This window comes from Corvus kubaryi, unplaced genomic scaffold, assembly GCF_017639235.1.
Source record: "Corvus kubaryi isolate FWS band 111438036 unplaced genomic scaffold, C.kubaryi_AGA036_p1.0 37392, whole genome shotgun sequence".
In the NCBI taxonomy this organism is placed as follows: domain Eukaryota; kingdom Metazoa; phylum Chordata; class Aves; order Passeriformes; family Corvidae; genus Corvus; species Corvus kubaryi.
Window position 1 is genome coordinate 6,483,802 of NW_024581131.1, and position 24,971 is coordinate 6,508,772.

At 38.6% G+C, this 24,971-nt stretch overlaps 1 protein-coding gene across 4 annotated transcripts in view; it reads right to left on the minus strand.

The window, feature by feature from the left end:
- The window catches only part of AP2A2 (adaptor related protein complex 2 subunit alpha 2), a 45,320-nt gene that overhangs the window by 10,770 nt on the left and 9,579 nt on the right, over positions 1-24,971 (minus strand). For 2 of the 4 annotated variants that reach the window (XM_042038161.1, XM_042038163.1), the window contains exons 2-14: positions 20,704-20,772; positions 12,994-13,136; positions 12,174-12,367; positions 10,102-10,231; positions 8,995-9,096; positions 7,496-7,604; positions 6,852-6,999; positions 6,273-6,441; positions 4,978-5,115; positions 3,556-3,738; positions 3,126-3,223; positions 2,720-2,951; positions 1,744-1,917 (exon numbers count right to left, since the gene is read on the minus strand). In XM_042038161.1, the coding sequence (XP_041894095.1) occupies positions 1,744-1,917; positions 2,720-2,951; positions 3,126-3,223; positions 3,556-3,738; positions 4,978-5,115; positions 6,273-6,441; positions 6,852-6,999; positions 7,496-7,604; positions 8,995-9,096; positions 10,102-10,231; positions 12,174-12,367; positions 12,994-13,136; positions 20,704-20,772 (1,889 nt within the window). Of the gene's footprint in view, positions 1-1,743; positions 1,918-2,719; positions 2,952-3,125; positions 3,224-3,555; positions 3,739-4,977; positions 5,116-6,272; positions 6,442-6,851; positions 7,003-7,495; positions 7,605-8,994; positions 9,097-10,101; positions 10,232-12,173; positions 12,368-12,993; positions 13,137-20,703; positions 20,773-24,971 lie in introns of all 4 variants that reach the window. The other 2 variants (XM_042038160.1, XM_042038162.1) reach the window with 1 other exon arrangement.

Genomic DNA, 24,971 nt, shown 5'->3' on the forward strand with positions numbered 1-24,971 from the left:
TAGCATGCTGAATTTCAACTTATGGTCATTTATAGAGGTGGTTTTCTTTTTTCCCTTTGAAGAGAGTTATGTCCATCTAACAGTTAAATAAAAACAAAACTGAAATTCATCTGTCTAGAATCTGGTTCTGCAGAAGAAAGATGACAAAGATAACAGTTTCCCCCCCACACACACTTTTCCTGTCAGTTTCAAGAGAAAATAAGTACTGTAGGGAATAAAATTCACGTGTTGCTTTTCTTTCATGAGGAATCCATCACGAAAGGAAGTGGCTTTTACACAAACCTAAATCAAAGGTCATCACAGCATCTTTAAAATTGACTATCAGTTTAATCCTGGGTTTTTGAAGCCTAGCAAATCGTAGAAAGAATATAAACCCAACCAGCAAAAAAAGCAGAGCCTGTAGCCAGTTCAAGCTGCAAACACTAGAGGAAGAGACAAAGATGTTTAAACTTATTTTCCTCAAACAGAACAAATCAAGTAGCCAGGACATGGAATCATGCAACAGAGGCTGCATATATGTGCCCAAGTCACATGCAAGAACAAAGCATAGACTGTTAATCAAAATGGTCATGTATTAGACATCAGCAGCTTCCAATATGCCAGATAATCTGAGGATGAGTCATGAAATGCATTTGGAGGAATCTGAAATCTTGTTTTTGTCAGCCAACTTAAAGTTACAATATATTCCATACAATATAATGAAAAAATCCCTGGCAAAAGATTTAAGAAGCCAATCATTAGGAACTACTAAAAACAAACAAAGGTTGGACCTCAAAATTCTAACATTTTTGGTATCTAAACCACATAAAGCCACTGGTGAAGGTAACACTGCAGTTTGTTACATGGCTGCAGGCCAAAAAGTGAAGCTTGTAAAGCATAATGCAGTATTAACAACCAATCACCTCAATATGGCATGCAAAGAAAACTTGGCAAATTTCTGCTAGAAAGAGATTTCTGTCCAGTCAAAACTGTTGCACGTGGATCTTACACACTGCAGTGACTAAGTAGTAAAGTATTATGCTTTAACAAACTGGGCAGGGAGCATGTTACAGTATTTCCTGCTCTAGGTAATCTTGTAATTACATTTAAGATGTAGTAGAAGTTATTCTAGGCATTAAAACCAGAAGGCAGTATTACATTATGGGAAAAACTGATCCTACCAGCATTAATTGACAATAAAATGAGAATTTCAGCTCAGAAGAAAAAAAACCTGTGGCCTTGTCTAGCATAACTAAACTCAAATAGTACTGTCAAATAAAAAGTAACATTATATTTATTTAAGGATGTCCCTGTGAAGTCAAGTGTTGTCCACTTCTATTAAAAACAATAATCCAAATCAAGATGCAAAATAATATGTAAGACAAAGCAGAAAAACAGCTGATACTCTGAAATTCAAATTAACTCCTTTTAAATATGTTAATTTTATAATCTCACCCTCAGTGCAATTTCACCAACAAGGAAATTCACATTTCTAACGTGTACAGCAGTATTTTTCAAACAACAATGTAAAAGGGATTTTTTTAGGCTGCAGACAGTTTGTCCCCATTTACATAAGACTTCCAATTGCATCCAAGCACGCAGCGAGGGGAAAGCAGCTGTACATCCTCCTGCTTTATAGCAAAGACTCATAGCCTTAAGTTTCAGATGAGAGGTTTTAAATCCCCAAAAAGCCACTTTAGGAAGCCGTTCTTTTCTCACTTGCACACCATCTAAAATTAATGAAATAACAGCTTTTAAACTCACAACAGCACTGGCATTGACAGAGGCAGGTTCAGCACTTCCATTCATATCAGAGCTCCTCTCCTTTTTGATCTCTTCCAGGTCAGTAACTGTGCCTGGGCCTTTCTTCTTCTTCAGTTTAGCCAAAATAGAAGATTCCCTCTCTGGAAAGGGAGGCATTTCTTCCAACACTGTAGCCTTACCACGGGAAAAAAAAGTGTTAACTTCAGAGAAAAAAATCAAACCAGCTTCTGAGTCTTTGAAGAGACACACCCTTATAGATTGCATAAAGCAAAAGCAGAAGTAGTTACCCACACAGAAAATGATTATGCAGTTTATTGTAGTGAGGGATTGATCGCTTTTTTAAAATAAAAAATTCTCTAAAACTTTCTGAAGTCCGTCCAAAGCACTTGGTTAAGAGAACAGGTGCTCATCAATTCTGTGAAACAGTGATATTAAATAAAAAAAAGAAAATTTAAATAATTAGATCATAGCAGACCTAAGGGTCCTTACCTCAGGCAGACCAAGACTTAAACCACAGAGAATACTCAAGTATTCAGACCCGAGCATTTCTTAGATGTCAAAACTAAATGTGCAATGCTCCGCTCAGACCTGAGAGCACCAGGTTAAATCACCGAGCTTCAAGAGAAAAAATTACATTTTTCCTGCCCACCATCAAGTAAGTCCTCAAAAGAAAGCATCAGCCTTTTGATATCCAAATCCCCTAGGACCCTGTTATTATGCCAGCTTTCCCTGGCTTCTCAGGTCCAGATTAACATGTCTTAATGGTCATTTGTCCCATTACAGCAACAACAACTCGGAATTTAGCTCTAAACTGAAGATGACTACAGCACAACTAGGGAGACTAAAAGAACCCGCACCCACATTGTAATCCTTACTCCTACACTGAGATTTCTGAGCAATCAGGTTAAGTTTAGTGGAGTTTAACTTGTTGACAGCAGAGTACTGCATAATAAAGAAAATAAACCTTTATACTTACCAATATATCAGTACTAGCAATAGTACTGAGCCTCAAATACTCAACAGCTCTCTGCTGCAGCTCAACATCAGCATTCTTTAGCTGACTGTCACTGCGCAGCACATCTTGAATTGTAGTTTTGATTTCTGGAAACAGGTTCACAAACTTGATGTAAGTAGACAGAAGCAGAGCTCGGGTAGGAACACTACACAGATGAAACTTGGAATGTAGCAAGTTGAACTGGATGAGGGGACTTAAAAGATGGAAGAAAAATAATTTGTTCAGTTTTTGTAGACATGATAATCCTTATTAATGCATTATTAACAAGAGCTGAATCATTTGTTAACTAGCCTTTAGGAATGTGAGGAATTAAATTCTTTACAGAAAGCACTACTACTTCAACTCAGTATTTTAGAAGATGTTTTACCTTGATCTTGGATCACCTGCTATCAGATTTCCAAATTCTCCCAAGATGTAGCCACCTACTTTTACAAGATTCTCGTGGCATGCTGGAGCTTGAAGGGCCTGTAACACATTAACAATCATTGATATGCAACGTATGAAAAAGGATGTTTTCTGTCACTTCCATTCCCAGTTTTCTCATCTACTTTCCTGCAAGTGCAGACCATGGGTCTAGGGACTACAAAGCACTTATAAGAAAAACATGATGGGTAGTATGATTTCACAGAAGACTCTAATATGAGTATTACTTGATTAAGAGCACTCTTAGGCCCATCTAGCAGCACTGTGGACTTTTGAGGACAGATAGAGCTCCTTAAGTTTCCCCTGTTACATCATGTGGTGCTTCCTTAATTCTTAGCTCATTTTGAAAGGGAACTGAAAACAGTTATTCTCACCTCAAAAACAGTCTTTGCTGCATATCCTTGCACATCATCCCTGTTGATGACGATCTGAATAACTCGATACCACACTTCTTCACTGACATAGTCACCAGCAATGCGAATCAGATTCAGGATTGTATCCACATACCAGGTGTAATCCACTGCATACTTCTCAGCTAGAATTGCAACCTTCAGAACCTGAGCACACAAAAGAGAACACAGAAGGTTGGCTGGCTCTGACTACGAGCTGTAAACACCTGGTGATGCCCCACGCTGGCCCAGAAGCCTCAGTTTCAGATGCATGAGCTTGTTCACTTGTTCCCACAGCTAAGATGAAAGGTGAACATTGAAATGCTGTGCCAGAATACAGCTGTTGCCAGGCACAAATTGCTTTCCCCATAACACATTCAAATATGTTTTATCTGTGTGGCTTTTCAGTTGTGTACCTAAGTGATCGAGAGCAATTTATAGAACATTTTTTGTTTGCTATAAAAACACCATCTAAACTACCACTGAGACAGGATCAAATAGGAAATTGGAAACCTCTCAAAAAAGGTAAAAGGTGGAAACAAGATAGCAGAGGCAAAGAAGAGTCACCAAAGCATAGCTGACTTTTTCAGGTCACACTCAGATTCCTGTGTCCTGCATCAGCTTCAGCGGAGACCCCACACAATTTATTAGCAGTTGCATTTACTACTGTTAAAAGAACAGGTCGGTATAAGGGAACAGAATGAAATTCTCATTATCTGCCAAGTCAGGGGACACTATCAAAAGCAACCAGACAGTACAAGAGGTTAATCAACTAACACTGTATTCCACATTCACTTCTCCAACCAAGAAACTTTAGCACCTAACTAAGCTAAATAACTACTGTAAGTACAAGTTTTGTTTACTATCCTAAAAAGGTTTAAGTCGAGTATATCAACTTTTATCCTAGTGGTAGGAAGGAGATAGGTATCAGGCCTCCTAACTGATTATAAAGTATTGTTTTTGGGAACCCTTAGACTGAACATTCTCAGAGCATACAGCATATAAAATTCTACTGACAAATAAGCATTTACCACACTAATTTTTGAAGCTATTGGACAATTGACTAGAGTAGGACCTAACCTTCAGAATGTGGAGAATGTGTTGGCTCAAGCACTGATAGAATTCACTTCGCTTTCTATATGCACTGTCCCGAGACAAAGAACAGCTTTAAAAATTCTTAAGTTTCCAAGGTTCCCCCCTGCCCCCTGGATTACTTTAACCTCAATTCTTTCCTATCAGACTACAAATTTATGGATTTGTTTGTTTTAGTAGTTTTGTCTGGGTTTTTTGTTAAAACACCATGAAAAGCAATCTCTATCACAGCCTATGCAGCATCCCAATCAATAAATGATATGTATGGTACCAAATCCAGCTATGAAACAAATAAGAAAAACACCAATAGCTTACAATTTCTTCTCTAATGGAATAATCGGCAGTCTCCAGGTAATTGAGCATTTCAGCCACAATCTGCTGGGCATTGCTTCGGTCACACATTGCATACAGGAGATCTACAGCTCTTTGTCGTACACTTACATCTCTTTCAGTCTGCAAAAAGACACAGAGTCAAAGGTCAAGATGATTTCATGTTTGTTTGGAAAGTACATGCAACTTAAGAGAAGAAACTGAGTATAATCCACAGTCAAATCAAAAACAAATGCATTTGCATAATTTTTCAGATGCAGAATGAACTCAGATATACCCTTTATATAAGCTATGAGTTTCTTATGCTATTTCTCACTTTCAGTCACCTAGGAAGAGGTCAGTGGAGACTCAAGACAGCTTCCTGCTCTTAAATAATATCACAAAAATTCAAATCACCAGGTTTTGTTTCGGTAGCATACTTATTCAAAGCTGTGCAGGTGCTGAAAGAATGTTGGAGTTTGTACAGAACACTTCGGTACTAACCCAAAGTACCGTGAGTGAATCTGTGATCCACTATGCACTAAGTAACTGGTACCAGTGGCCAGAAATGCACCAGTAACTGGCTGAAATTGTTAAATTGTTACCAGGCCAATGAGCATTTAGCTGCCTGCAGGTTTAGTGTTGGGCATGCCTTGTAACAACTGAAGTCCAGCTAGAACAGATACATACTTTGAACTTAGACAAATGTATAAATATGCTACAGCAGGAGCTTGGAAGAAAACAAAAGCATTTCAACATCCAAGTTTGCAAGTAAATTTACATGCAAATCAGTCTTACTCTTTTGACTTCTGTTTTGTCACAAACACGGCCTGGAAATGTGTCTTTCTGGTTTCTGCTCTTTATAATTCTGCAGTAGAAGCTGATCTGCTCTACCACTCCCCGTAAGCTACTACAGTGAAGGAACAGTGCCCAATACCAGCAAGACAGTAATAAAACTGTCTTCCCAGCATTCTCAATTTTGAAATTCCGTATTTTTAAACAATTATTCACCTTCAGTCTACACTTGAGCAGATACCAGTGTTACAAGGGACACAGCTACAGGTACCAGTTTTACCAGCAAGGTGCAGAAATCAACAAAATCTGGCCTCTGTAATTGCCAGCAGAGCAAGATTTTGATGGATTGAGGTAAAAAACTAAAGCAGACTTCAAAGAGTAACTCATTTGGTCCCTAAGTATTATTAGCTTAATTGGGGTTGGGGAGCCTGGGGCAGTGGGGGAGAGGGCATTGAGGCAGGGGAGAAGACAACACTCAAAACCAGACCACGCACTTCAATATTTACCTTCAATGCATTGATAACTGTTTCTATGTGTGTTTTCACAGCCTCATGTGAGAATTCAGAGCTGGCAAGCGTGCACATGCTTTCCAGTGCTAGGTAACGCAAATTAGTTTCTCGGTGCTGCAAGAACTGACCTAGCTGGTTACAGGCACGGACTAGTAGGTTTGGCTCACTGCACAGAACAGGAGAGAAAGTGAAAGGGTTAAAAGCAACAGGTTTGAGAACACTCAATACAGAATACTATTTCTGCAGTGGAAATTTCTTAAAATGCCTCAAAGTGTCTGCTAGAATGCTTTGCTAGTGAAATGCAAATTTAGATACTGTGAGCAAATAATCTCTGTTGGATTAGAGCAGTGGGGTCAATATAAAACACCAAATAAAGAAGCAGCAAAAACCAAAGCAACACAGTTCATTAACACTGCTCAATTACATTGCTGTGGTTGTGTTCCAATCTAGCAAGCAACTTCATATTTTTTCCCCTCTACTCCCTCCCCATTAAAATCTGATTAACTGTTCAAGACAAAACTCCAGCTTTTCACTTTAAAAAACCCCTCTGATAACAGAAGTGTTGTCCCAGCTCACCTGTCATGGTGTATAATTAAGCTTATTGCCTCAAACAGGACAGCATTCTTCGCATTCGAGTGTTGCACTTTCTTTGACTTTGGTGGCTCCTGTGCTTTGTTGAGGATGGTTTCCAGGCATTCTGTCAGACGGCCACGTACCGCAGGGTCTTCTAGAGAAGAACAAGCCGTTGGACAACTTCGCTTTGCTCCAAAGCCTAAACCCTACCTTAGGTTTTCCCCTGGCTAAATCTAAATAAACTGAGGTACTCTGATACACTAAAAACATTTACACTCCCCAACATATATGTGGGAAAAGAATTCCAAGCCACAGTCCTATTTGGGTGAGAACAAAAGCCAAACACAATCTGCACTACAACGTACTTTGAGAGTTTAATATAGTTGATAATATTAATGGATATTTAAAATGGCAGCTGCCAATAAACTGTAAGATGCACACTGGTTAGACATTTTGTTAAACACAACATCATTCAAAAGGCCAAATATCTTCGAGCTACCAGAAACACTCAAGAGTACAAACTTCAGTATCTTTGCCTTAAGACAATGTGCTTGCACTCCAAGCTATGGTAACAGTGCATTGCAGTAGCTCTTTGGAGTCAGTGTACTGCAAAAGAGGGAGAAACACTGCTGTGATTTGTGCATTACCTGGAGGTGGATAGCACTGTAACAGCCTCAGAAGTTTCACAGATAGCCAGGGAGCAGGAACAAAGTAGTATGTATAGTCCTGAAGGTCTGTTGATGCAGAAGTTACAATCTGTAAAACAAACAGCCAGCATGTCAGCTACTGAAGTTAATTGATTCACAATCATGAAAAGGATCCAAAGAACACTGTAGGTCACCTCTGACAGAAGCTTAAAAAACTGTGTCACTACCAATGTCTAGTTCAGTAGATTAATTAGGTGCAAGCTACCATACTCTGAGTACACCACAGTAAATGCTAGTATTAGAATTTCAGTTTTGCAGATACAGTAGTCTAGGCAGTCTCTTCCTAAAAGCCTAGTTGGTTTTTTAAAGAATGAAGACAACCATCTTGTAACATCAAAATGTTTAACCAGAAACTTGACTTTCTTTGTTCCAGCAATTCACAGATTCAGCCAACAGTCTGGCGGCTGCTGATAGGTGAGCCTGGAATTCAAGTACAATATGCTATGATAGACAGACCTAAAGCAGAAGGACCAACTAACACCTTCAGTAATATCCATACAGCAAAGCAAAAAAGAGATAGCATAGCATTCACAGAAGATGTTTATAAGCATAATGAAATCTGTAAGGATTAGATTAGGTTATCCCTCTTCATTGATTTCTTTTACCTCTTTTATTCTAGGGTTAACCATGAGTTTGGCACTAGCTTTGCTTAAAATATTCTACCTAATTCTTGCTACTCCATTACAGAACAGCCTTTCATTTCCCTTAGCACTCCCTTGCTTTTAAGTATTAGAAAAAATCTTCATATTTGAAAAGAAACTAAATTTCTGTGAACTACAAGTAATTTGGGTCTAAGACTGCATAAAACTGGCTCTAAAATACATTTGTGAAGTAGCAGCCTCCCTTGTCTTGCACACCTTCCAAAAGGATGGGGGGGGGGGGGTGGGAATCAAATGAAACAGTGACATCAGTTTTCCAGCACAGAAATGTTAACTTACAGACATGTCCCTCCACTCCTCCCTGCACCCCCTGCCCCTGCTTAACCCCCTACATCCATTTACAGAATATCAAATGCTTGCGGTTTATTAACTTAGCAGCAGCTCAAAAGAAGGAAGAGAAAGGCAATTCATCTTGTAAGAAGATTAGATAAAGCTACAGTCTGTATTTTTGAGGTGTTTGTGTGAAGTCTGTAGAATCAGTCTTTGATCCAACTATTCTTTGGCATTACAGTTACAAAGTGAGGATTACTACTTGGAGCACAGCAGGGATTAAACCAAGAAAGTTTGGGCAAGCCAATACAGCTTTCTGTCCTGGTAAGCAACAAGCATTAAAAGAGGTTACCTGAAGCACCTACATGAAGTGACACTGAATCATCTTCACATTTAATGATACAGTAAACTAATCTGACCCTAGAAAGCTGAACAGGAAGCTAACCTGGTCTAGAAAGCTCAGTAAATTAATCAACAGTGAAGTATTATCAGGGTCATCATTGGACTCACTCTGCTTAATCTAGACACTGCCAAGGAGACGGAAGTCTTAAACTCTTCCGGGTTCTTCTGTGCCAAAGTGGTGATCAGACTTGTAGCTGCAGTAACCACACCCTAGAAAAAAACAAAACACAAAAAACCTCACATTCAGTTTTGTATCAGTTTACTATGCTGCCCAGTAACACCTTTCAATTCAACTGTTTTTTAATATACAAAAAAGATATGTTTATCCCCATTACAAAGCCCTACATTAAAAAGCCTTTTATTTGGCTAGCAACTAGACTAATTACACACCTGCAGAATCCAACCGAATTTTCAACAACATGATATTGCCATGTTTGCAGAGCATTTAATGCTATTTTTTGTATTATCTTTATCTCATGTTTGGATAGTACCTCTAAAATAAGAGAGCTGTATTAAAATTAAGCCTTATTAATAATTATTAATAAGACAAATTGTCTTATTACACAAGAGAAGCATGAGCAGAAGAAATTCAATGCAGCAGATCACCCAGGAAAGAATTCTTACAACCCAACACGAGGAGAGGGCTTTGTATAACACAAGCACTGGATATTACTACTGCAGACTAAAGCACTCTTATTACTGTTGAAGCACAAGTCTTAACAGCATTATTTTCATAAAGTAACTGGACTGGGGGAAAAAAACAGGGTCTCCTTTCTAAAGCAGTAGGGTTTTTTAACCATCAAGGTAAGAATGACATGGACACTACAGGACAAGGAAGCCTAAGCAATGACAAATCAAGTCTTGAATTTTAGTGCAGATCTAATCTTAAAAGGCCTAGGAAAATTAGTATTGCACCTGTGCAATATGACAGTGTAACAAGGCACAAGATTAATTCATTTACAGCCAGAGGAAAAGAGGAACTTGTACATACCATTCTTCTATCTACAGTGAAAAGGTAAACAAAGCGTTATAAAAAATGAATATATACAGCAACTAAAGAAGGACAACTCCTTCCATTTTCTTTCCAAAGCCTGAAGACAACAGCAACCCACTTGCTTGAAAGATTCAAGAAGAACTAAATTGTGTACTTAACAGCAGAAGTCACATCATTCCCTATACACCCTAGGCCCAAGAAGCATAATGAAGCTCATTTACCAAGTGCTGGTCATTGAGGAGATGCACCACTCTAGATGTCCAGTCTCCCATGGGAACAAGGTCAGGAGAAGTTCTGTATAAACGCAGCAAGCATAAAGCAGCACTTTGCTTCACACTATCCATAGTGTCCCTGCAAGACATACATCCAGATTTAAAATACAGTGGTTAAGGCACAGCAATACCTGCAGGATGGCTTTATGCCAGATTTCACACTGACTCAGCATCCCTGGCCAGGCTGCATCTTTTCCACAGAACTTCACTGAAGTCTTCCTATGTTAAAGTATTTCTTCTTCATTTTTCCATTAAGTTTAATTAGTCAAGTTTTCAACTATTACATATGCCTAGTAGCCTCTATGATGATTCTTTACAACTTAGAGTGACATTTCTCATCTTTTCATGAGAATTGAAAGTTCATCTCATCTAATCACAAGAACAAGCTTCTTCCAGGCCGACTGAAATCAAACAGTTCAGACACACTACCTTATGAATGTGACCAAAGCTGGATCTCCTGACAGGCCCTGCGTGTCAGATAGCAATCATGAACTACTCAACAGCTTCAGCACCTACAGCTAGCATGCCAGTTGGCTGCCACCAAGTACACAACCCACAAATCTATTCACCTTGCCATCCCTGCTGCTGGCACAGAAATGGTCTATTTTAAGAGTGGCATGCAACTATTCTAGTTCAGTGAACTCCTTTTCACAAAGTAGTTGATTAAGCATTTTGTGGGATGCACAGACAATCGCTATGAAACATACAGAGCACTACCAGTAGAAGTTTTAAGAGGCAGCTTATAATGTGCAATCTTGGTTAAATGTTCAGAAACTTCTGTATCCCGAGCAGAAGTTCGGTCCAGCTATTCTTCATGAATTTATCAGTTTTCCATGAGATCAAGTTGTACCTCAGTTAAAAAACACAAAACAAAACCATGAACCTATTCCTCCCCTGTCTCTAATTATATTCAAGCCAAGAGAGCTACACTAAAGTTGCAAATGTAACTGACAATGCTCATTCTGCCCAGGTCACTTGGACAGGATGGGTACACAAACATATTTTATATGTATTATCTTAGAAATGCAGAAAGAATGAGACGCTGAAGAGTGATCTCAGAACATAAACACAGCTCCAAGTTTAAACAAGTCTGAACTGAAGGTGCTGTGCTCTGTCTGCGATTAGTGACCCCAAGTGAAATTTTTGGAACTTTTTAAGGTTATCTTATTAAAACCCATGACTCATCACTGCTGTGTTGTCTCCACTATGCTCCATGGAGAACAGCACCTGGCAAGGGCAGTGGCCTGACATTTAAGGTATTAATATAGTTCTTATACCACATGTCACTTTTTGTAATAATATAAGACATTTATTTGTTATGAAAAGATCCATGTATATTGTAAAACATTTCATATCCATAAGAGTTTAAATGCACTGTTTGCACTTGGACGTTTTAAGTTCCAAAACAAATTAGTCCTACAATCACAGCTCCAACTTTACATTGACTTAACTATAGTTTCAGACATTTGCCAGGTCTATTCAGAAACTTTCAGCTAGACAAAAGTAAGAAAGCTGGTGGTGACTATTTGCCATTTACATTAATTGCTGTTTACATGGCTGAGAGAGGAAGCAACAAAGCTCACAAATCAATATTATCATGTTCCTTATGAAGTCAGCACATTTACATAAGAACTTCAGTTTATAACGAAATTTGTAGTATAAAAATATCTATTTAGGTTCATGTGTTTCTTTTTTTTCATCAGGAGAGGCCAGAAAAGTAAAACATACACATTTAAGGGGTGTTCACTACCACACATTTATCCAGAACAAAAATCAGATCACGACAAGGCTGTAAAAGCCTATTCAAGACACCAAAAGTCTTAATTTCCATGTAGTTTTACACTCCTGCAAGCAACTCCACACTCAGGCACGGCAAAGCACCTGCAGCTACTGGAACTGTCACTATTTATTACTGCAAGGCCAGGGCTGTAGAGCCCAAGCATGGATTAATCTGCTGCAATGGAACCAAGTTACTGAAAAGTTTATTGGTGTTGTATTTGAAAGAGGCATGTCATACCTACCCAGCCACAAGAATTTTGGGAATTTCTCCAGCAAACGCTTCCGCCATCTCCCGGCTGCCCACATTGGCAATGCAGTGCAGAGCAAGGCCCATGAAGGTGGGGTTCCGGCTGGCCAGGTCGTTCTTGATGGCGTTGTTTATCAGGCGAATGAGCTCGCTGTTAGAGTTCACCAGCACGGAGATGAACAGATAGCCCTGTGAATCACAGCATGGAAAATCTATTTTAGCTGACTTCATTTACTGTGGCATTAACAGGAAACATGATTTCTTTGACACATACACTTCTCTCCAATACCATATGGGCAGAAATGGGTACTTAGATAGAGCAAAGGCTAGAATGATTAAGTGAATTAAACAAAAATGATTAAGCTCAGTGTTACCCTAATTATCTGGTTTTAAGTGTTTTTTCTGTCTATTTTGGCATATACTCAAAAGATTATTTTAGATGAATGGGGGCAAATCAAGATTTTGGCTTATTAGTCCAATACTAATAAGTTACATGCACCTGATAAACACAACCTTACCTAGGAAGATGGAAAGAGATATTCTGAAAATTAAAAGGTTACTTACCTTTTAGTGCAAGACTAGAGGCAGTTTCTTAACAATAGTAATAATTTTATGCAGAGTTCATGTTTTAGCTTTTGCCATTAGTTCAAGACTCTCTGTGCACAGAGGTGTTAAGATTTCAGAATCACTCCTGGAGCCAAAGTAAGGCTTTAAGCCAGGGCAGGGGGAATGAAGCAAAATTCTTTACAGTCTCCACACCTGACGCAGGATATTAGACAGACCAGATTATCTTTTATAAAGCCCAAGTTACTCACAATTTGTTTCTCTGTATATCTATTGGAACTGAGCAGGTTTACAGCCTCCATGTGACCAAAGTCAATGTCATGCCCCAGCAGAAAGATGAAGAGCAGTTTGCAGACGTATTTTTTCTTACTGTAACCATCCAGAGCCTTGTCACCTGAAAAGCAAGGAAACAAACAATTAAGTCTATGTTGAGCTTAATATCTGGTTACGTAGTGATAATTCCATCTACCATTATCTATATCCTAAAGGACGATCATGAAAGGATGGTCATGAAATAATGCTGTCATCTAGTCCTTGAAGTACTCTGCAGTGTCTTTAGAGTATATTCTTACGAAGAGGCAGTGCGTCCATGTTTGCTCCATTTTGATTTTCCCACTTCTGTGGAGAGCCTTTGTCTTCCATACACGTTCTTCTCTTAAACCAATTATCAAACCTTTATCTCAATAAAAGTGTTAACACGCTTTTCCAAGTGCACCACTGTAGAGAACTCAGTAGCAACAAAAAATACCCAGCAAGTTGTTTTAGAAAGATCAGGTGACAATGGTATATCCCAAAGACTTGAAAAAACACATGAAATGAGATTACCATGAGAACTTTAAAGTTTTTCTAAAATGAAAGTATTCACAAGTGTTCCAGTTCTAGAAGAAAAATGCACCCTAAATAGGTTGGCCGTATGTTGCAGTATTGCTGATTTTAGAAGCTTGCAAAAGTGACATGGAGCAGCGCAGCTTCCAGTTCATCAGGGACCATTGCTTTTCCTGAAGGGAAGAGCTACATATTAACGTAAAACTTTCTGTGTTTCACTCCCTCCCTACCTCAAATCAGGAAATAAAGGGGTATCCAGTAAATCAGGCAAAACTGAATGCTGGGTAGTTCAGTCAGGGTAGCAAAATACTGATATATCCTGCTGTCTAAAAGGCTACATAAGCTCCTTTGCCTCAGCATTCTGGGCCTGGAATAACTGATCTGTCACATCAAGTGTGTATTCCTTAGTGACAGGCAAGACAGCACTGCATATACTAAAGCTTCAATAAGATATCCCTTACTCACTGCCCTTGCCAATAAAAGCTGTAAGTTGCCTTTTTATTTTATATATAGCTGCCTATTACATAAATCTGAAGTTACAAAAGAATCTTAATAGTACAGAAGTTGCTCCTTTTTCCTTCTCATGAACTGATACAGAGGCATGTTAAATTTCCCACACCATATGAATCTACAGCTCCCCTGGATTTCACACTACATTCACAGACTGGAAACCAAGGAAACCTTACCACTCCTAAACTTACAGTTACAGAAGGAATGAAGACTACCATCTACGTGTGAAGCCATGTAACAGTGAACCAACAGAAAGCATACTGGCCCATGGAAGTACTAAAATGCTAAAAGTTTATGTCTACAGGCTGCAACTATGCATTCTGCTCTCTATTTTGACCCTAAAAACTTCTTTTATTTGATCTTATTTCAACTGGGATAAATTTAAGCAAACCACTGCTATTTTAATGCAGACAATGATACCCTTCTAATTTGGGTTTTTAGGCACCCGTTGATTTTTTGTAACTAGCACAGACAGTGCATCAGCTGCCAACAAAAAGCTTCACCTTAAAGCTTTGTTTACGTTGTGCAAAGAGGAGTTGTCTTCAGGTCTGTACTACAGAAGCCAATCTGTGTGATACTTTACTTCAATACAGGAAGCAGCACTACTGAAGATACCCATGACAGTGAAGTCCTGCTATACTGGATCCTGTCAACATCCTCTGACAACAGCCAGCTCTGCAGAAAGCTGCCCAAAGACATGTTTTCTTCAAGCCACTTTTATAGTTTGCTGCCATAAGTTTATTATCCTGCTAAGTCAGCAAACAAATGTAGAGAATTTTGCTTTCCTAGACATGGGAATTACTGTTAGAAGAACCAGAGTGAAACATCCAGTGGGAAATTTTTTTTTTGTCCTTCTTTGGAAGCAATATGGCCAGAGGAACAAGAAGATATTCAACATCTGCCCATCTGCTGTGACCTTCAAACTACGGCTTAAGCAGCCAACAGAGTATTCCGCATAAATACTTCCTGTTATACTATTTTCCCGATAAAATGGCACTCAAGAGCAGAAGCTTCTTCCTATCCCCACCATGGCAGGGAGATGCAGATCAAAGATACCTTTCCTTAGAAGAAGCAAGGAAAAAACCCAAAAAACAAAACACAGGAAAAGGCAGAGTGACAGCTTTAGTTTTCTAATATTTTTTCAGCTGCTTAGGAAGAGTTTCTATGAACTCTTCAGATTTGATTTTAATTGGTCATCTACATGAAATTAAGAAGGAAAACAAATAATCAGTGAATAAACCAGTGGGCCTTTACATTACCTAGCAATAAAAACCATTCCAACTCCTGACAAACCACCTATTCCTAGGTGACCGATGAATAGGTGACGCTCAATACCATTAACAGATACTATTATGATTCAAGAAAGGGGCACTAAATAGGCTGAATACATTTTAGTCAGTCATACTCTAGTGGCCAAGCTCTACATAATTGAGGACTTACTAAGGTATTGGACAGCATTAATATCGTTAGTTGCTTCTCTGAGATTCAGATACATCAAAAAACATCAGAAAGTAGCTTTCACATGAACTTTACCAGAAGTGAAGACACCCCAACCAGTCTCCAAGACCGAATTCCCAGCAGGCCGAGAAGCTGAACTGCAGCTGTCTGCTAGTATACAATCCACCAGCAAAATACAAAAATTAGAACTATTAAATCTAATCTCTTATATTGTCAAATGACTGCTGATACCAGAAGGGAAGAGAGAGTACAGAATGCTGCAACCCAACTGCTTAATGAAGAACATAAGCAAATGAAAATATTTATACTTTGAACCACATCAACTTTCACAACAAACTATTTGTCATGGTTTGGCAATTCCTTTTTTAGGGTTAGGACTCAGCTATTTAAAACATTTTATCCTTCCAAGGTACCAGTATTTTAAGAGCTCAGATTAGCAAGGTCCCTGGATCTCAGGGTATTTGAAGAATGTTTGATAGAAGTTATGCCATTCAATCAAGCACTAAACATATCACCATCTTACTAACAAGCAGCTTCCTTCTCCACCATGCAGTATCAAAGAAAAATATTGTAAAATCAGTACCCGAAACACCTTTTCTGAAGACAAAAAAATGCTACACTGACTGTTTTCAAAACCTCCTGTTCCTTGTATACAGAATTGAAGGCAGTGTGACAGTTCTCAGGCAAGCTTATAAACTAGGCCTATAACTAGGTTAGAGTTACTATAGCTCTTCTTCAAAGTCTTATTAGTGCCCAGCAATAACAGAATACTGGCGGGTTTTTTTAATTTTATTATTTAATTACCTGAGCAATTTGAAAAAAGAGCACTTCAGTCAAAGGTCTCACAGTAGTTGTCTAACTCCAGCTGTGTTTTGAAGAAGTCTGTGACTCAGATTCTTACTGAAATTTTACCTATTCCTCTCCCTTCCATGTTGCATTTACGAAGAGTTCTGAAGGTTCTATTTTAAACATTAATAACAAGTCTCATTGCTTAAATATGTGCTAAAATAGTACAGCTTCCCCCAGTCCCAAGCAAACATCCGAACAAGAGCAGAAGGAAATGTCACATGTTCTGTTATCTTTATTGCAATACACAATTATTTCTTTTAACTCAGCTCATTTTCAAATGCTTTCGGGAACATTTGCAAGTGCTGCAAATCAAGTCAGCAGAAACAGGAAGGATTCACAATAGATGTCAGCAGGTTTTGAGCACAGTGAGCATTTCAAAGGCTACTTGCTTTCCCTGAAAAACTTATTAGTTATTTTGCTAAGAAAGAAATTATTAACAGCTGATCAACAATGAGTACTATTAAGAAATAATTACTACCACATTTCTTTGTATCACCTCCCTAGCATTTCAACACAAGTTTTGGTTTCCATTGCTCATACGTACCCTTCACACAGCCCTCTGAAAAGGAAGAAATAAGGCAAGAAAGTATTGTAAGACCCTTTGCTTCTCAGGCAGCAGCTTCCAGCTCTAGTTTAGAACACTAGTTCAAAAACAGCACCTGCTTTTCAATCTAACTCAGTGTACTTAAAAGCCAGTGTGCTGCACTGTTACTGAGCCTGCTACCAGCCAGAGGGGTCAGGAAAGCAGTTTAGTCTTGGGATATTCACTGGGGGTAGATAAGGAAGCCTGACAAATCTAATCTCACTAGCTTTCACATGGCTGATTGCTACCTTAAAATCTTAGCTCTTAAAACCACAGTAATAGCTTTTGCAATGGACAACACTGTTTCTTTGCTTCCTTCCTAGGCTGACACTGACCTCTGTTCATGTACCTGGCAGCAGTCCAGGGATATACTGTATCAGAAGGCCACTACTAGCCTGGAAGCTAAGAAAAGTGAATTTGATTTTTATGAACATAGCTACACTACAGACAAGATCTGTATTTCCATAGGAAATAGTCCAAGCCTTCTACATCAAACACTGAATATTTGTGCCAAACAACCCATACGAATCCATAAACCAGTATTTAGTTACCATACTACTAGGATCAGAACAAAGCATTACAAGATCAGCCCTACAACTCAGGTCTTTGAAGCCTGATTTTACTTCCAACAGTTCAGTCTGTCAGTGAAGACACTTTATGATTTTACTGTCTGATTGCCTTCACACATGATCAGAAGACAGTGTGACTAAGCAGGCCCATCTTAAATATAAAGCCTGTGCTTTCACAGCCTGCCAGGAAAGCAATTTACTGATTTACTGAACTTACTGTTACACAGTTTCAGTTTAAAACAGGTATTTAGAGCCTTATCTTAACTCCCTCCAAAGGGTTCCTGTGTATTTTCGGACAATAGAGAAGATCTGCTTGAAGATGGAAAACCAAGACAGCTTAAGAAAAAACAAGTGGAAAAAAAAAGCAGCAATTAACAACTGACATTGGGGTACTTCTGCATGAGCCAAAAAGAAGATATACAAATATGTCTGAAATCTAGCAGTCACTCTTGTAACATAAATCCTACTACGTAATCAGAACAAAACTAAATTCTAATGCCAGAGCAGGAAAAAAAAAAGAACAAGTCTGAATCAAGCAGAGAACCAATCTATAAGCTGGAAACAACTTATAGATTTGTGGGCAGCTTCATTAATACACAAATTCTGGTCTGAGAGACCAAAGTGATACAACAACTTAATAAACCAGATATTTTTTCACTCCCAAAGCAGTTACTGCTCTGACAGTGAGCCTTTCAGTTTGGTTCAAGCATGGGAGCAAAATCAGTTTACAGTCTGAACATGTAAAACAAAAGTAACAGCATGTCTCCACACTTAACTCCTACAACTTCTCCTTTATCACACTGGTGTAGTTTCTCTCTACTACATTCTTCTTATCTCAGTTAATGCAGAAGCACTTAAAGCAACCGTCAAGGACACAGTGACCTCAGCAATGGAGCTTCCTCATGCTCCATGAGGAAGGAACAAGAGACAGGGTCACCTTAAGTACAGAGATCCTAAATTCCTGCTGAGCTTGGTGCACAAAAGCTGGATCAGAACCCAAAGCCATAGCACAAGTTCCATCAGTTCAAGGAAAGTATTGCTTATCCAGAGATGTGAAACCTTATCCCAGGCTGTTAAATACAACGGTATTATTTTTAACTGGAGGTTACCCAAAAATAAGGCAGGTAACAGGCTTGACAGCTACTTGTACGATAGAACAAAAGCAGAAATACCGAGATTCTGTAACGGTATAAGAATACACCTTGCAAGTTACATGGGATGGGGGTCTGTGTGCATACAAAGGCCCGGAAGTAGACCAGACTCCTACACTGGTGTCAAGCAAGAACTTCTCTGTTAAGAGGTCTTGTTTCTTAGTCAGACCTTTCCCTGGTTACAGACATGCAGCCAGTCCAAAAGCTGCATCTTTGGCCAGGTAGGGCCAGTAACTCAGGGTACCAGAATTCACCATAGTTATTTAGAAAGGGACTTCATCTTAAGTTCACAATCACATATTTGTCTTAATCCAAACTATTTAAAAACATTTTAAGGTCAGAGCTATAGGAAAAGAAACTGGGCTAAACTGAGTAATCTCCACTTAAACCAAGAATAAAATGCATATGAAGGTCTCTTAATTTTTACACAGCCCTTCTGCAAGGAAGAACCACACAGCATGAAGTCTACGTGAGACTCCTGCAGCAGAAAGATAACACAGATATCAGCTCCTCACACTCTCAAGGCCTCAAGCAGTCACACAACAAGTTGTCTAAACTCAACTCTTTCCAAATTGTGACATTCATGTTTTTGCTCAAGCTTCATCAAGTTATTGTCTTCAGGTAATTAAAATTTTCCACCCAAAATCCAAACAGATTTAGTAATAAAGTAACCATAATGAAGATCAGCTACAAGAAGGTTTAGTCGCCTTCCACTCAAGATACTGAATGAGCATATACTGACCCTTATTCAAGACTATTTAAATAGTGCTTAAAGGATGCTACACAGCATATGGAAGCTACACTTATGACACTACTTTGCTCAAATGACCTCTATTCTCTGATCATTGCCTGATTTATGGTTCTACACAGCCAGAGATTCTTATAATTTCTCCCCTGCTTCACCAGTAAGCAGAGAAGAATTAACTGTTCATGTACTTTTACCTATTTTTCTAAGAGAAAAATGTAAACACAGACGCATGTGATGGCTTCTAATTCAGAAGAATTTCTTGAGTGTCTTGCACTGTGGTTAACTTTTCCCTTCTAAGCTGTTGATGCACTCAGGTTTTTAAAGGCCTTCATACACCTTTAAAAGACATACCACTTAAAATGTAGCAACAGATCGCAAAGTTCAGGAAAATTATTTGTTAATGCATTGAGTATTCCAAACAGATATGCTAGTCTAAGACAGGATAGCCAGCTAAGGTAAATTAATTTACTACAAATCCACCAGATTCTGAAGGCAGATAAACGACCTCCACATTGCAATGCCTTATCTAACTACACACACAGCCCATAACTACTTAAATAGAACTTGCCACAGCCACTACTGTTACAACTCCATTTAAAAACATCCCATCTACCTCTCAGAATCTTTAAAATTTGACACCACATGCACAACCTCAATACAGCTAACAGCATGAATTTTACCTTGTGTTGTTTAGAAGTTAATCACTACCTCCTGGAATTACTTACTGCATATCCTTTGTATGTATGAAAAACTTGTACTGCTGTTGCTTGTGGTCAAGATGTATAGCTCTTGATGTATACATATAAAGATGTACACCTTTTAATCTTTATTCTGCAAGAAAACAGCCTAATTCATTACTTCCATAAAGGGCTCAGGGCTGAAGAGGTGGGAAGGAAGAAAATTTTAAACAGACTCTGTTTTACTGGAAATAACCATGTCCATGTTTCTTCAAACTATTCACAGCCTCACAGCCTTCTCGAAGCAAACAAGCTGAGCAGTCACGTGGTTAGGAGGCAAAGTATTAGAAACCGTTTGTAGCCCAATTCTTTGATAGAGGAGAGAGTTTGCTTCTGTTATGGCCAAGAATCACAGGACTGTCAGAAGGTTCCGTAGCTAAGAGAACATTTTCAACAGTTATTCTAACAGACTGCTCTAGCATTTTGCTTGAGTCAGCAGTTGACAAAAGAAGTCCAAACACATAAAAACAAAACGCCATAACAGAATGTCATATGGAAATATATATAGTGTAATATGATCAAGTTACTTACCTTTAAATTTTGACCGAATGTTTGCTAGTTCTTTATTTATCCTCTTTATCTCCGCTTCTTTACTCTTGCCTGAAATAAAAAGCAAATGTATCAGGGGACAGTTCTTTGGACATCCCTCTGCCACCTTAAGCATCTTTTCACTCCAACAGAAACATACATTTGTGAACAAACACACATCAGGAGGAGTTATTACTCTCCATTTCCAGCATTGGAACGAAAGGCAAACAGAGGTAACTTAAGCATCGCTTTATAGGGGAATTTGAGAAGCTCTAAGGACCTCCCTGTTTCAAGAAGCTTTGCAGACTTTAGACAGTGTCACTTGCATATAACCTAAGATGCCACTGCTAGTGACTTTCACAAACACTTAAGTTTCTCTGTTCATGAAACCGCCCAGAGAAAAGTGGATTTTACTTCCTATCTGATTATGATTACCAAGTTGACAGTGCTTTAAAGGAGTGAGTCTCCTAAGCACAATCTTATAAAGAAGCAGCTCATATTATTCCTCACCTTAAGGGCAAGCCAATTTATTGTTTCTCTGTTGAACAGTCATTCAGTTCAACAGCTTTAAAAACTTTCTTAATAGACTGAAGAGGAAAACCAGTAAACTCGCAAGGTAAACAACAGTGAACTCATAAGATACAAGTTCAGATTTTCAATGTACCTCATGAAAATAATTTGAAAACCAGAAATATTTAAAATTCACCCCTTATTAGATTAGACTTTGCAACCTTATACTTCTCAGCACCATCAGTATTTCATATCAACTTTTGATTCCAAGAATAGATATTGGGATTCCTAGCACCAATTCAAGTTACATAGGGAAATAGCTGCAGTTTAAATTCTGATAATGCAAACTTATTCGAGTAATATTTGCATTGTCCAAACCAAAGCAGCTTATTACCCTTTAGCATTTTAGTTTTTGGTGACTGAGATTCTACAGAGGTCGGAGTCCATTGTCTCCTATATGAGTAGGAGTATGGAAGGGTAAAACAGCCAGCTCAGGCATTGTGATCAGCTGCCTGTCATTTGAGGGAAGCAAGTGAAGTGCACTTCAGCAATGCAGAACTGGTTATTTAGTTCTGTTGTTAATTCAGATATGCACCTACTCAAACTTTCAGGAAGTCTAAAACTTTTGTTCACTTTCCAAAAGTTTCAAGCAGTTCCAAGTGTTCCAAAATATCAACTAACAGCAGAATAGGACAGCTTCTTTCCCTCTTCATGACATATACTTGGTTACAAGGTTACGAGTAAAAGTCTCCTAGCCCTGGGTCAAAATGGTCCAACCTTCTGAGTAGCGGGGATCACATGCCCTGCATTCACACCACACATTTCCCCACACCACTGGGATCACAGCTACAGCCATGAATGTGCAAGCAGGGGATAGACAAGGCTTGAAGAGCAGATCATGACCAGTATTCCAAAGCACCTCCAATCTCACTCCTTTCTCCAACAGAAACATCTCAGGCATTTAAATATCCCACTATATTTGCATGTCCAAAAGCCTGTGTGACCCTATGACTGTTAATCCTCCCTTTACGATTCCAAAGGAGATCTTACAGCAGACCCTATGAAAGGTGATTAAGTAACTCAAGGAAACAAGTGCCTCAGGATAGCTTAAGAGCAAAGTATAAAGGAATCCCTTGCCAAATACAAATGAATCCAGATTTTGTAATTTCTTGACTTAGACTCAAAAAACCAAACTGAAATTACGCACTTCTGAAACCAACTCTTGCATAAGATGCAGAGAATGGGTTTGTATTAATCTGCCTCTAACAATGGCCACAAGAGAACAGACATGGAGCAGCCACAGCACACTGTACAAACAGAAATGTTAGGCCCAAAATAGAAGCAACTACTTCAGTTTGCCTTGTCATTTTAACAAAATACCTGCAGACCCCACGTATTTGCTTAAAATGGATTGCTTCCATTCTACAACAGTGTTTTGTAAGGGCCACTGCTCAAAAGACTGAAGTGCAGGGTGCCTTGGCAGGCACTCCACAGGGCAAAAAAACAACCCACAATTTCAATAATTTACGATACCTGTTCTGAAACATAAATTGTAGTTGCTATCTGTATGTACCTTGATTTCCAGATAAAGCTGAAGATAATGTCCACAGTTTTAATTTGACCTAGAAATTCCAGTTAACTTCTAGAATGACAAAGCTAGACAACACGGTATAATTCCCTCAGTTTATAAAGATGCATCTGTTGGAATCACAAAGTTTAACCAGTTTTCACTAATATGTCACTAATAATGCAACATATAATGAGTTTTGTTCTAATTTAACTTGTCAACCTAAAGAAAGCTGGTTTTTAAGTAGTAACACTATTTATTGTGTAAATGAGCAGCAAGTCAGACCATCTAAGACCTGAAGTGCCTTCCTTTATAGATTTTAGATTCGTCTTAATTGGATTATTTGTCCTGTGCACACAACAGAGATACTCAAGTGTTTGCTTCTAGGGCACTTGCCAGCATTAGGAGATCATTACTAGACTGAAGCAAGTCACTTGCTCTGGGGTCCATCCTCTGAGAACAGGGGGCCACAGTAACATACACCAAAAGGGTGCAACTGCTTATGTAAATAAACATTTCAATTTTGTAAGCTATTTCTTTTTAAAGACCTCAGAGCACTTCCTTTATTTTCAGCCACTCATCTGCTCCCAATGAAAATTTTAATTTCCTAAAGCTTTTAATTTATTTTCCCTTTCACCATGGGAAGGGCACATCTCATTAAGACATAACCACTGAGTCTGGAGATTTTGTACTTCATTTACATTAACAGGGCAGAGAATATAGACCTCAGTCTGGGACACTGCTAGCCTGAGTAGGATATTTAGTTATATAAATTTAGAAACTAGGTCTTTGCTCTGTATCATATAACTTATGTTTGTAAGGAAAGTGAATTGCAATATTTGCTTTGAATTATTAGCAATTGTTTCTCTAACCTCAGCAAGTGTGGTAATAATCACAATTTTAAAATGTTAAAAATGGGGCGAGGAAAGGGAAACAGTAATACATATCAGTCAGCTTTTCTTATCCCAAGATGAAATCAAGGCCATCTTTTACTTTTTTAAAATCAACAAAACCTCTTGGCCAATCTTCCAAGCAGCATTATTTACCTGCTATACTCACAGATTACCAGTTACTGCTAGAAATCGGGTTCTTTGTGTCCTAAGCAAGCAACAGAGCATTAAGCAAAGCCTGACTGAAATACTTCAGGAATTTGTGAAGTCAGCACCTTTAGTAGAAATAGTCTGCAGGCTCAGCAACACAAACATGGAAATCCCACCCCCATGCACACAGCTGTAGCAGCGAGATGACAGGAACACCCATAGTCACATCTGAAGGTTTATTCTCTCAAATTTTAAATCTTGCTTAGCATATGAACAAAAGCCTATTTTGAATAATGCCTTCAGGCCGTTCTATTTTGAAGGCAGCATATGATCTCACCCAGACTGAGCCCAAACATAAACAGCATAGCAATTAGCTGGTGATAAAAGTTTAACTTCTTATATTGGAAATCACATTGAAACATTAAGTTTTCACCTTATTACTAGTTACAGTCTATGCAAGCCTGCAACTGCAGTTTTAAAGAACAGCACCAGCACAGCAAGTGTTAAATGTCACTGAGGACAATCTCATAACAATGCTGAGGACAACTCACGAGTTAAAACCAGGCTGAAGTATCTAACCCCAAATTTCCTCAACTCCAGCAGTTGCATTGTATGGTAACCTTCTTCAAACATGATTAACTGCTTATATTAGAGGATGACAAAGCAAAACAATATCTCACTGTGGAAGGCAGCTTCCACTGTAAAGGACAAAATAAAATAGAAGTATCATAAACCAAGGACCAACTACTAGCCAGATCTTCTATCCCACTAACTGTGAAAGGGAGGGCACTGTTAAAATGTGTTTGATTAACAGAGAAGTTTTCATCACGTTACTCTGGCTTGCCAACACTCACTGAATAATTTCTACATGCATATTTTATTTTTACCATCACTAGAAACACTCAAGTAGCCTTTAAGACAGTAAAAAGGAAGATGATGATAGCTGAAGGAGTGCTACGCTACAGGAATAGAGGCTTACGTTTCAGAGCTAACAAAGGCAACTGCTCTGCCACACTTTCAGGCTGTTACCCAGCGCCCACTCTCATGAAATTATCAGAGCTGTATACCAACAAAATGTTCTGTAACCTTATTCACGCCATTTAACTTGGAGAGGCTTTAAAAAGGTCATGTCATGTATACAGACTGATGGGTAG